General features: G+C 42.4%; 1 protein-coding gene across 1 annotated transcript in view; it reads right to left on the bottom strand.

Moving 5' to 3' along the window:
* Positions 1-9,423: 9,423 nt before the first annotated feature.
* The window catches only part of DOK7 (docking protein 7), a 39,441-nt gene continuing 34,642 nt past the window's right edge, over positions 9,424-14,222 (bottom strand). Inside the window, exon 11 of the mRNA XM_060778017.2 lies at positions 9,424-13,904. Coding sequence (XP_060634000.2) covers positions 13,756-13,904 — 149 coding nt within the window. The 3' untranslated portion in view covers positions 9,424-13,755. The remainder of the gene's footprint in view (positions 13,905-14,222) is intronic.

The raw sequence follows: 14,222 nt of genomic DNA, 5'->3' as shown, positions 1-14,222 counted from the left end.
TCTTGACATTTTGGGCTAGGTGGCAAATGACTACATGGTGATTTTCCAAAATGGCAACCTGCACTTGCCGGATGGCGTGTTCATCAATAGCAGAGTGGGGTCACCCTGGAATTCGAGCTGCTTGCACCGAAGTCTGACCACATTTGAATTGACAATACCAATTCTTGACTGCATCCCAAAAATATGATGGGGAATCATTACTATAAACCTCTTTCATCCCATCGAACGTCTCCTTTGGTGTGCGGCCTTTCAAGTAAAGGAAATCAATTACTGTTCTGTATTCCACTGGGTCCATTATCAAACCTCACACCACTTTAGCACCAGTAAAATCAAGACCGTTATCAGTTCTGAGTTGTAAATTGGCACATAACTTATAGAGACTTATATCATTACACATGTGCAGATTTAGCATCCTGTGATGGAGCCCCCGGTGGCGCAGTGGGTTAAACCCCTGTGCCGGCAGGACTGAAGACCGACAGGTCGCAGGTTCGAATCCGGGGAGAGGTGAATGAGCTCCCTCTATCAGCTCCAGCTTCTCATGCGGGGGCATGAGAGAAGCCTCCCACAAGGATGATAAAAACATCAACTCATCCGGGCTCCCCTGGGCAACATCCTTGACCTTGAGCTTTGGAGTTGTAGTTCACCTCCATCCAGAGAGCACTGTGGACTCAAACAATGATGGATCCGGACCAAACTTGGCATGAATACTCAATATGCCCAAATATGAACACTGGTGGAGTTTTGTGAAAATAGTTCTTGACATTTGGGAGTTGTAGTTGCTGGGATTTATAGTTCACCTACAATCAAGAGAATTATGAACCACACCAATGATAGAATTGGGTGAAACTTCCCACACAAAACCCCCATGACCAACAGAAAATGTTGTGTTTTCTGATGGTCTTTGGCAACCTCTCTAAAACCCCCTTGTGACCCCTCCAGGGGTCCCGACCCCCAGGTTGAGAACCACTGGTCTAATTGTTCGATTTTCCTATGTCAGTTACACTGTACTTGCAAACGCTTGCTCAAAAAGCCAATTTTTGATTTTCCCAAGTGTTTTATTGCAGACGGCAAATTCTCTCACACTAGAAGCGACTTGCAGTTTCTCAAGTCGCTCCTGACACAACCAAAAAAAAAGCATCCTGTGATAAATAGAAGTGGGTCAGGGGATATCTTTAATGAATGCCCCTCATATTATTTATTTATTTACTATATTTATATACCATCCCTCACAGCCCGCAAGCGACTCGGGGCGGTTCACAGTTGGTACCAAGACCATAAAATACAATCTAAAACATTTAAATATTATAAAACCATAGCAAAGTCAAAACAAACATATATCATTAGCCTCTCCTTGTTGAAAACATTGGCCAATCACATCGTCTAATTCAGTGGTTCTCAACCTTCTTAATGCCACGACCCCTTAATACAGTTCCTCATATTGTGGTGACCCCCAAGCAAAAAATTATTGTTATTGCTACTTCATATCTGCAACTTTGCTACTGTTATTATGTAAATATCTGATATGCAGGATGTATTTTCATCACTGGACCAAATTTGAATACTGGTGGGGTTGGGGGGTTTAATTTTGTCATTTGGGAGTTGTAGTTGCTGGGATTTATAGTTCACCTACAATCAAAGAGCATGCTTTACTCCACCAACGATGGAATTGAAGCAAACTTGGCACACAGAACTCCCATGACCAACAGGGAATATTGGAAGGGTTTGGGGGACATTGACCTTGAGCTTTGGAGTTGTAGTTCACCTCCATCCAGAGAGCACTGTGGACTCTAACAATGATGGATCTGGACCAAACTTGGCATGAATACTCAATATGCCCAAATATGAACACTGGTGGAGTTTTGTGAAAATAGTCCTTGACATTTGGGAGTTGTAGTTGCTGGGATTTATAGTTCACCTACAATCAAGAGAATTATGAACCACACCAATGATAGAATTGGGTGAAACTTCCCACACAAAACCCCCATGACCAACAGAAAATGTTGTGTTTTCTGATGGTCTTTGGCAACCCCTCTAAAAACCCCTCGCGACCCCTCCAGGGGTCCCGACCCCCAGGTTTAGAACCACTGGTCTAATTGTTCCATTTTCCTATGTCAGTTACACTGTACTTGCAAACGCTTGCTCGAAAAGCCAATTCTTGACTTTCCCAAGTGTTTCCTTTTCCTTCCCGCACTCTCATAATAAATTTTTAATACAAATTATTTGGGGGGAAGGGGAAGCTTACTGACAATATGGCATAATTGTGCTTTTCTACCACCGCCTTCTAGTACATTGGCCTGGAAATGAAAGCATTAGATTAAACAACCCATGTGCCAGAAGAAGCTTGAGCTGTTGAGACAAGTGTACATCATGTGAGGAATGCAAGCGAGCGAAAACCAAAATGTATAAAAGTGTGGATTTGATGCAATGCAATTTGGGAAATGAAAAGTCCTGTTCCCTCACAGGCCACTGCTGAAAAGGATTGTAGTTGTGTTAAAATGTGCACTGCCAAGTGAAAGAGAAAAGTAATGAACTGAAAATCTCAGTGATAACCATTCTTTCCTTTAAAAAACCATGAGTCATCCTGGGGAGGAAAGCAGGAACATTGAGATGTAACCTACAGATGGGACTAAGTAATGCTTTTTTTGCCTTCTCCCACTCCTGCCACCTAGCCTTTAACCTGTCCTTCTGTCAAGCCTTCTCTGGGCCTATTTCTTTACAAAGAATCTCTCTTGTTGAAATCATGTTGTTGCTTTCTGTATTTTCTTCAGCCAGCTCAATCTCTTGTGTATCATCTAGGAAAATGGGACTTGCCTTATTCCATGCCTTTACGACTGTGGATGCATTGGATCATTTTATGTATATGCTACCTTTCCCCCATTTTATGTGAATTGTAAACCAAATAATAGCAGCAATTAATGTGAAATCAGTAAATGTGCTGTTTGCCACATATTGTATTTTCCTTGTTCACAAGTTTTCGCCATTTTTTTTATACAACATCTGATTTTTTTTTAAAATGCAGCTGTAGTATGACTGCTTGGAAACTCTATTTCAGTGCTATACATTGGTTAGTGCTTTGTGGCCCTAGATGTTCCTGATTCCCAGTACAGGCTTCATGGAGCACAGGGATGTCCAAAACAGAGGTAATGCTTGGGCAGTGACACTGGGATCCATATGTTCCATCTCCAGAAGGTATGTAGTGACCCAGACCATTGCCTGGGGCAAAGTGATCTTCCCACATTAATGTAATAAAGTGGAGGGGTCAATCAGATTCTCTGCCCTGCCATTCTTTCCCTTCCTCCAATAAATGTTACCCTTTCCCAGAAATGGAAGACTTAGGGCCCTTCCAGACTGGCACTATATCCCAGGATCTGATCCCAGGTTTTCTGTTTATCCCAGATTATCTGGCAGTGCAGATTCATATAATCCAGTTTAAAGCAGAAAACCTGGGATCAGATCCTGGGATATAGAGCACGTCTGGAAGGACCCAAAGCAACTCATGCTTCTCATAGGAATGCCATGTTATTGCTTTACTTGGAGGGTGGTTACAGAACATATGCTATCCAGTAGTCGCTATCAGCTTGCCCACAGAAAACCATTATTTAATAAGCCTCTGCGCTGTAAGAGGGTTTTGTGAGACCAGTAGTGTTGCAGCATGATAGGAGAGATAATATCAAGAGAGATCCTTTCTGGAGAAAGAAAAGTACGCTTATTTCCAGCTGGGACCCTGGAGTGGAGCTGTGTCCAAAAGCAACCAGAGTGTCCGATAAAGGTGTCCGAATTCGGCCTAGGGATCGTACAACAACATTAGTAACTCCAACTCGGTCTCCTGATATGGTGAATTGGTGTAACCAGGTCGGCGGTCCCCCCGGATTGAAGGTGGTGCTGTTGAACGCCAGATCTGTCAATGGCAAAACAGCTTTCATCCAGGATTTAATCCTGGATGAACGGGCAGATCTGGCGTGCATCACGGAGACCTGGCTGGACGAAGCTGGAGGTGTGAATTTGACCCAGCTTTGCCCGCCAGGTTTCTCCGTGCAGCACCAACCAAGATCCGGGGGGCGGGGAGGCGGGGTTGCAGTGATCTATAGAGACTCCATTCTTCTGACCAGGGCCCCCATCCCGCAGTCAACAAATTTTGAATGCGTCCACCTGAGGGTGGGTGACCGGGACAGATTAGGGATTCTGTTAGTGTACCGTCCACCTCGCTGCACTACAGACTCCCTGACTGAGCTAGCGGGGGTGATCTCGGACCTGGCATTGGAGTCCCAGCGGCTGCTTGTGCTGGGGGACTTCAATGTCCACGCCGAGACCACCCTATCGGGAGCGGCTCAGGACTTCATGTCTACCATGGCAACCATGGGGCTGTCCCAACAGGTATCTGGCCCCACCCACAGTGCTGGACATACATTGGACTTGGTTTTCTGCCAGGGATGGGAGGAAGGTGGCGGTGTTGAGGAGTTATCCATCTCTCCGTTGCCATGGACCGACCACCACCTGGTCAGCTTTAGATTAACTGCACCCCCTAACCTCTGCAGAGGTGGAGGACCCATTAAGTTGGTCCGCCCCAGGAGGCTTATGGATCCGGATGGATTCCTGACGGCTCTTGGGGAATTTCCTGCCGCCTCGGTTGGTGATCCTGTTGATGCCCTGGTCGCTCTCTGGAATGGGGAGATGACTAGGGCAATAAACACGATCGCTCCAGAACGTCCCCTCTCAAGTAGCCGAGCTAAACCAGCTCCTTGGTTCACTGAGGAGCTGGCAGCGTTGAAGCGAAAGAAGAGGGAACTAGAGAGCGTGTGGCGTTCGAATCCGAGCGAGCCAAATCGAACACGGTTTATGTCCTTCTTAAGGGCATATGCCGCGGCAATAAAAGCCGCAAAGAAGACCTTCTTTGCGGCCACTATTGCGTCTGCAAAGAACCGTCCGGCCGAACTGTTCCGAGTTGTCAGAGGCCTGTTAAAACCCACCATTCAGGATGGGTGCCCTGATGACTCGGCAGCTCGCTGTGAAGCCTTTGCTCAGTTCTTTGCAGACAAAGTCGCTTTGATCCGCTCTGGTCTGGACACCATATTAACGGCAGTCTCTGAGGATGTAACACGAGCATCTGCTTGTCCGGTTTTGATGGATTCATTTCAATTGGTTCAATCCGAGGATGTGGACAAGGTGCTTGGAGGAATGAGAGCTACCACATGCATCCTAGACCCCTGCCCATCCTGGCTTCTGAAGGAGGCCAGAGGGGGATTGGCCGAGTGGGTGAAGGTGGTGGTTAATGCCTCCCTCCGGGAAGGCATCTTTCCAGCCAGCTTAAAGCAAGCTGTAATAAAACCGCTGTTGAAGAAACCATCACTGGACCCCACTCAATTCGTCAACTTCCGGCCTGTTTCCAATCTCCCCTTTTTGGGCAAAGTCCTGGAACGTGTGGTGGCCTCACAACTCCAGGCATTCTTGGTAGACACGGATTATCTGGATCCGGCACAGTCTGGCTTCAGGCCGGGGCACGGTACTGAGACAGCCTTGGTCGCCTTAGTGGATGATCTGCGCCGGGAGCTCGACAGGGGGAGTGTGTCCCTGTTGGTGCTTCTGGACCTCTCAGCGGCCTTCGATACTGTCGACCACGGTATCCTTCTGAGACGCCTCGCGGGAATGGGTCTTGGAGGAACTGTTTTACAGTGGCTCCGCTCATTCCTCGAGGGTCGGTCTCAGAAGGTGTTACTGGGAGACTCCTGTTCAACCCCACAACCTTTGTCTTGTGGGGTTCCTCAGGGCTCAATATTGTCTCCCATGTTGTTTAACATCTACATGAAGCCGCTGGGTGAGATCATCCGGAGTTTCGGAGTGCGATGTCATCTGTACGCGGATGATGTCCAACTCTGTCACTCCTTTCCACCTGCTACTAAGGAGGCTGTCGAGGTCCTGAACCGGTGCTTGGCCGCTGTGACGGTCTGGATGGGGGCGAACAAATTGAAATTGAATCCAGACAAGACAGAGGTACTCCTGGTCAGTCGCAAGGCCGAACAGGGTATAGGGTTACAGCCTGTGTTGGATGGGGTCGCACTCCCCCTGAAGATGCAGGTTCGCAGTTTGGGTGTGATCCTGGACTCATCGCTGAGCCTGGAGCCCCAGGTTTCAGCGGTGACCAGGGGAGCATTCGCACAGTTAAAACTCGTGCGCCAACTGCGCCCGTACCTTGGGAAGTCTGACTTGGCCACGGTAGTCCACGCTCTGGTTACATCCCGTTTGGACTACTGCAACGCTCTCTACGTGGGGTTGCCTTTGAAGACGGCCCGGAAGCTCCAACTAGTCCAACGTTCGGCAGCAATGATACTAACGGGAGCGGAGCGCAGGGAGCATACAACTCCTCTGCTGCACCAGCTCCACTGGCTGCCGATCTGCTACCGGGCTCAATTCAAAGTGCTGGCGTTGGCCTTTAAAGCCCTAAACGGTTCTGGCCCAACTTACCTATCCGAACGTATCTCGGCCTATCAGCCCGCCAGGACCCTAAGATCTTCTGGGGAGGCCCTGCTCTCTATCCCGCCTGCTTCACAGGTGCAGCTGACGGGTACGAGAGATAGGGCCTTTTCTGTGGTGGCCCCGCGGCTATGGAACGCCCTGCCCTTGGAGGTAAGATCAGCCCCTTCATTGATGATATTCCGAAGAAGATTGAAGACCTGGATGTTTAAGCAGGCATTTGGTTAACCCAATGCAACGAATGGTAACTGACTAAAGGACTGGCAACATGGATGACGAACTGGATCACGTTTTTAGTTAAGAGTCGAACTGGATTGGTATTGATGTATGAATTGTGTTTTTATGTTTTTTATGTTTTTTATGCTTTTAACTTTTTTACTGTTGATTGTTATATTATGTTGTAAACCGCGTTGAGTCGCCGGCTAGGCTGAGAAACGGCGGTATATAAATATAGCAAATAAATAAATAAATAAATAAATTTTATACACTTCAAATCCAGGCAAACAAAGAAACATGCTTCTACATACATTGACATCATTCACTTTAGCATCATAGGAATATCAGATTCTATCTTCCAACATACAAAAGGCATGTCTCTGTATTTCTTTCTAGGAGCAGCTTACAGCTTACATCCATCGATCAAGGGGTCTACTTTGACCTGTCAGGAGGGAGGGGGGATAGGCTCCTTACTTAGCTATAGCCTGGGCTATGTTGTACCAGTATCTCTCTCTGGAATGTATAGATAACAGGTCCCCCTTCTCCCCCTTATAACATAGATCTCCTTCTGCATTCTCCAACCTGCAGCTTTCTTACACAGAGAGAACCTAATTTTTCTATACATTTCAATGCTTATAAAGTACATACAATATATGCATAAATAAATATTTATTTTTCCAATATCTCCCCATCAGTAGCTCTTGTTGCAATGGTGTAGTAATGGTGAGACCATGGACCATATTTTAGTCCTTGTGGACCACTGGTGGTCCACGGACCATAGGTTGGGAACCACTAATCTATGGGGACACTTGACCATCTCAGACAATAAAATGGATATATCTACTGAGTTGTCCCACCAAATTCCTAGATAGTACATACGTGAAGGACTGCATCCTAAACCATCTTTCCAAGTCACAGTCCATCCATCTGTTTACAGCAGGGATGTAGATTGTTTGGCCCTCTGGAGTGTATTGAACTGTAACTCCCGAGCAACACTAAAAGTTGTCAATAGAAGAATGCTGAGAAGTCTGGTCCAACAATATCTTCGGGGGGGGGGGGTCTCAGAGCCCTAAGTTACAGTAATAACACAAGCATGCAAAAGTGTGGGTAATAAAACCATTGTTATATGTATGCAAAATTTTATAGAAATCGAGCATTTTACATACAAAAATAACTTTAGATTTGCTTCATCGCACAGAGTTTTTTCCACAATTTGCTTTGATGTTTCCATGTTGTCATCATCATAGGCTATCATTTGTGGATGAGTATGATGGTCTTCTAAGGTAGAGTCTTGGAGGTGAGTCTGCAAGTGACTGTGGAGACCTATTCTGGATATGCATGGTCTTTCTTATTGAAGACATACATTTCCAGTAGGCTTGGGCAATCTAGATAAACCTTGACCCATTTCATGTCCTGGCTTTCAGTGGAGGGCCCAGAACCATTTTTGGGAGCCTCCCAAAACCGAGAAGGCAAATATCTGTTTTTGCTCTGGGGTGCCAAAAGATCTGTTTTGTATCAGCCCATTTGGGGGGGGGGGGGTCCCAGGTTCTCCTTCCCATCATTTTAGACATTTAAGCTGTTTCATATTCTAGAGGAGAGGCAGGCAGGCATGCTTTAAGGAGGCTTCTTGTTCTTAAAGCTGAGAGGTGCTGAAGGTAGGTGTGCATACACTTTCCTGGATGGGTAGTGGTTTTCAGAGAATGCAGGTTTTTTTTTTTGTTTGCTGGGGGATTAATATAAAAGATTAAACGGTGGTGCCGAAAAGCAGAGAAGGAGCTAAGATCGTCTCCCATTTGTTTTCATGTCAGGCGGGTTTTTGTACCGTGAGGACCCTTACCGTCATGAGCTCCTGAAGTACTGAAGGTACCAAAGGAAACTGAGAAAACACACAAGACTAATTTTCAGATGGAAGGTGGTCATGACACTTCTTCTTTATCATGTTTCTCACCCTATATTTATGCCTCTTCAAAATCCATAGCTTTGTTGGTAACCACTGACCTTCAGCTTGAACCAGGGCTTACTAGTGCTCTGTTTATTCCACATTGTTAAGGTTAGTTTTAAGCACATCTGTAAATCTCTTTTGCTGTCCACCAACATTCTGCTTTCCATTCTTGAGCTAAGAGTAAAGCAACTGCTTTGGAAGACGGTGATTGGGCATTCGGACAACATGGCCAGTCAACTAAAGATCATCACTTCAATGCTGGTGGTCTTTGCTTCTTCCAGAATGTGGATGTTTCTCCGCCTGCCTTCTCAAGAGATTAGCAGGATTTTTCAAAGGCATTGTAATACAGGAGATACTTAGTTAACTGGAACTCAAGCAACTAGCAAAAAAATTAAGTGAAAAATGACGCACTCTGTTCACAAAGCTGTTTTTATAATATAGCAAAATGGGGTTACATTGTATTAAATTTCTCTTTGTCTTTATTTGCTTTTTATTGTATTTCAGTACTAAGACCAAGTCTATACAGAGTGTATGTTATGATATAGTATGGGGTATAGAATTAGGCCTATTTTTGATAGTAACTTGTAAACAAACGGAAACTACATTCATTCATCACCTACCTATCCCCACAGGGCCAGTTAACTGCAAATTTATTGGACATGACTGAACAAAATGAACACTGAAATCTGTAAAATTGTGAAAGAATTGTGCAGATTACATTTTTATAATGTTTTTCAGAATCAGCACCCAAAAACACATTAAAAAACAGCTACAAGTTGTTTAAATAGTTTTTTTTATCAATGGTCTGTATATAAGTTAATGTATATTAGGTCAAACCCTTAGATATGAAAAACAATAAAGTTTGCATTTTTAAAAGAAATGTGTCCACATTTTAATATGAAAATAGAAATGCAATACATTTCCAGATGATTATTTTTGCAATCATTCAGTACAGGAAGCCAAAATGCCGATTTGATTTCCAGTAAACTTTTGAGATAGAAAACAACATGCTGCAAGAAACACAAAGCATGGGAGAAGAACTTAGACTCATATCTTTAAATATATTCCCCCCAAAAGATAATGCTGATTTTTTTATGACTTTAAATCTATGGAAAATGTTGAAATTGTTAATAGAAGACAATGACTTTAGTTTATTAGGCTTTGGTAATGGATGAATTAATGAATGAATGAAAGAAGAAAGAATTCACTAATTCCATGTTATGATTCAATTTTTAAAACAATTATAAAATTCTACTAAATATTACCAAAAAATGATAATAATTCTTTTCAATTGTTATTTTAGTCACCAATTTCAAGGCAAACTTTGAAGTAGAAATGCAAGTCCTTATTTTCTTGAGGGGACGATAAATTTGCATAAATTATCTCTTCCATTTCTCAAGTGCTAAACCAAAATTAATATTACATACATAATGAAGTAAAGGAAGAAAATACTGTCATCAACATAAATGAAGAACACTGGCCAATACACAATGTTAGTTATTTCTAGGTATATTTCATCTGCTGTTTCCAAATTTTTTCCTCCTATCAGCTCTAGTTTTTGAAACACAGTCACCACCTGCTCACCCATAAAAAATCATGATAACCATAGCTAAGAAACAGAGCTGATATGGTCTGTCCAATGCCAATTTCTGAATCAGCACCCCAAATAATCCCAGGAATAGGCCTAAAAACCAAGACACCAAAAAATGTTTTGTTGGACTGTGTAGTGTATGACTTCCCTTCTACAGAATAAAAGAGTAAACTGGATTTGATAGCAGGTAAGATGGAATAAATGTCGGTTTATTTCATAAGATACCTCTGAATTCAAAGTGGCTGACTGCTTTCAACACACAAAAAAGAAAAGATGCTGCATTTGTAGAAAAAAATGATTTGTGTAAAAAAGAAACCACCACCCTAGAAAATTGATACAACTTTGTTGTTAAGAGATGAGATCACTGTACACAGCGTTATTCAAAAGTCTAAGCAAAAGCAGTAAAAGTAATAGTAAATAGAATGCACTTTCAACTGATTTGGATGTAAATTATATATTTTAACTTGGTTCATCCATGGTGCCCTTGGCTAGTAAATTAACAGCACAAATTTAATTTTATTTGGTGATGTTTTGTTGCCCTGCATGTTCTTGGCCTAACACTGGTTTTATTTACAACATAAACCGGCAAAGAACAGCAGTAAATCACTGGCTCAAACATTCAGAGAGATGATGTGTTTTTTGGCTTATTTTGCACTGTGACTCAGATCAAGAATCAGAGCAATGCTTAAGGCAGAGGCTTCGCAGGGATGGAAAAAGAGGAGAGGATCCTTGGGTATCCATTGCAGTTTGGTTCCAGGATATTCGCATTTTGATTAATCCCACCCACAGGAGAACTTTGGCTACTACAAGATGCAGTGTTGCCATCTGCTCTTTTGGGTGGAAGATACAGCAATATGGGATGTTCTCAAAGGGTTAGTTCCTGTGACTTGGTTTCTGTTTAAATACTTGACCATTCTTTGTATGCCCCAAACATGATATGCTACAGATGAAATGCAAGAATTCCAGTTTTCTGCAGTGTTCTCAATGGCAAGAGTGTTAAAAAAAATTCCCTATCTTCTGAACAATTCTGATGCATTCTTCCTTTTGTTAGAGTTCTGCAAGTTTTATACTTGATACTAGTTGTCCCCTGCCACGCGTTGCTGTGGCCCAGTCTGTGTATATGTATTTTGTGTTGTGTATGTATGTGTATATGTGTGTATATGTGGTTTTGCGTATGCGTTGTAATGTATTTTTTATTTTTTGGCTTTTTAAAGTCTCTTCCATTGTGTTTTTCAGTGTTTTTATGAGCAATGGTTACTTGTTGACCTGAGAGGTGTCTTGTGTCCAAATTTGGTGTCAATTCGTCCAGTTTTTTTGAGTTATGTTAATCCCACAAACTAACATTACATTTTTATTTATATAGATTGTAATTTTAAATCATGTTTTTCTTTATCCATGGCTTCCTCTTGTTACATATACATGTCTGCTCTGTGATTTTGTTTATGTATGCCATTTTTTTTGTCGTGTCAGGAGCGACTTGAGAAACTGCAAGTCGCTTCTGGTGTGAGAGAATTGACCGTCTGCAAGGACATTGCCCAGGGGACACCCAGATGTTTTTTATGTTTTTACCATCCTTGTGAGAGGCTTCTCTCATGTCCCTGCATGAGGAGCTGGAGCTGATAGAGGGAGCTCATCCGTACTCTCCCCGGATTCGAATCTGCGACCTGTCGGTTTTCAGTCCTGCCAGCACAAGGGTTTAACCCATTGCATCACTGGGGGCTCCAATAAAAGCTGCTGTTGTATGATATATGCATACACAGCATGGATACCAAAATAACCCAGTCCTATTATATACTGTAGCATATAAATATACTGTTCCTTATATTTAAAAAATTGAAAATTTTTGAATATTTAAAACTTAAGCTGTGAATGATTGAATCTGTGTTTGCAGAATCCATAAATGTACCCTAGCAGTAGTGCTGTTCCTGCCATAGGTAAGCAGCAGAAATAGACCAGTGATTATATTCATTATATATAGCAATAGATTCTGCAGAGTGGCTTTTATTCTGTAGGCCACCTCCACTAACAGAGAAAGAGGAGCTGATATTTGTCCCTTGTTGTTTCCTAGGCACTGTACCTCTTCTCTATCAATTCCAGAGGCTTGGAGGATCCTCCAGAACAGTTCAGAAGGAGACATTCAAAGCTACAGAAAAGAGGACTCTTCTATTACTGGAGCTCTGTTTGGAATAGGTGGGGCTCTGCAAGGAGAACATCACCATTGCCTTAACCCGCCACTTACAAAAATTGGATGAAAGAAACAGGGTTGTCCTACATATCTCTATACATTATGACTGCCCTATATATTCTTCATCTAACCCAGGGGTCACCAAACTAAGACCTGCAGGCTGGATGACCCTCCGAGGTCATTTACCGGCCTCCACCTAAACTCTAGACTTGGGTTGCCCTAAGTCTGAAACAACCTGAAGGCATACAACAATCCTAATTAATTTGACTCTCTCATCGGTCTAAAGCAGGCCCACACTTCCCTTTGAAATACTGGTTTATGTTGGATAAAACCGTTCTTCATTTTAAATATTGTATTGTTCTTTCATGTTTTTCTTGTACTACAAAAAAGATATGTGCAGTGCGCGCATAGGAATTGGTTCATGTCTTTTTTAAACTATAGTCTGGCCTCCCCACATTTTGCGGGACTGTGAACTGGCCCTTTGTTTTAAAAGTTTGAGAACCCCTGATCTAAATGTCACACACATACGCATTTTGCTGGTTTGCCTTAGCTTTTTATCATTTTTAAACTTTTGAATTGTAAATTGTTTTTAAATGTTGTTAGTAGTTTAATTCTATTTTAATGCTGATCTTTTGTATGTTTAAACTACTTTATCTAAATTTGTAATATACTTTCAGTCCTGAAAGAACAAGATATAAAGTTGACCATAATACAACGGGCCCTGCACATTCCCTGGGGTTAGGGATGCAAGAGTGAGAAAACCACAAATTAAAAAAAATACATTTTTTTCTTAACCTGAGATAATGCCCCTCTAGAAATCTCTAGGTACTATAGCTTGACTTTAGTGATCAACTTCCACTGACATGTATAGAGAGAACATATTAATCAAACCCATGAATAATAAAATCCACAAAAGTCAAACCCACAAATGTGGAGGAATGACTGTAGTAGTAATAATAGCTTTCACTTTTGAAAACTGACATAAAAAGCCACCTTATCTCTTAACAAAGCACGGTATTTTGTCAATACACATGCTGTATAAAGCAAAACGCCTGTATACTTAGATACATTTACATCTCATTCAAATGTCTTTAAATTAAATGCTTCAGTTTAAAAATCATGTGCACTTGATACATGATTTAATCAGATAAAAATACAACATGTGTGATCTATTAGATATGTTTACAACCAGTTTTTTTATATTCAGACAACACACACACACACCATGCTACCAGTTTTCAAAGCAGAAATCAATAAATTGGAATGAATCTGGTGCAATTCTGAAAAACAACGGCAGTGTTAAATTAATAACTTCATAAAACATGTACAAACAGGGTTAATGCACTGTTTCTTCTAAGTCGAAGATGAGGACTGGCTGCCTTTCTTCTTTTGTTCAAGCTCTTGTAGGCGTTCTTCTCGAAACTGAGCATGTTGTGTTCCCACTTTATGTGCTGTCTCCATTGCTGTAATATCAATCTGTGCATATTTGGTTGATTCACTCCCTGTGATGGGAAAACAGATCATTGAGATGTGTGAAACTTAATCAAAATATTTCCAGGCAACATAAGAGTGATGTAATACTTACCTTAGTGCCTGCCACACTGTCCAAAACTAAAGTTGAGCATCTTTTCATACTGGGAAACCATTTCTAGAAATTGTTCGTTCAGACACAACACATCTCCAACTTGCAACAGGAGTGCTTGTGCTAAGGACTGCAGGAGCCCAAGGCTATAGCTAAACTGGCAAGAGGTTGGAGGACTGGCCTCTGAAATAATGACGTCTTAATCAGTCCCCAAATTTCTAACAGTGCAAAGAGTGAG

The sequence above is a fragment of the Anolis sagrei genome, chromosome 5 (genome assembly GCF_037176765.1).
Source record: "Anolis sagrei isolate rAnoSag1 chromosome 5, rAnoSag1.mat, whole genome shotgun sequence".
Taxonomy (NCBI): Eukaryota; Metazoa; Chordata; class Lepidosauria; order Squamata; family Dactyloidae; genus Anolis; species Anolis sagrei.
The sequence above is the reverse complement of the archived record's forward strand: the minus strand, read 5'-3'. Positions and strand labels throughout refer to the sequence as shown.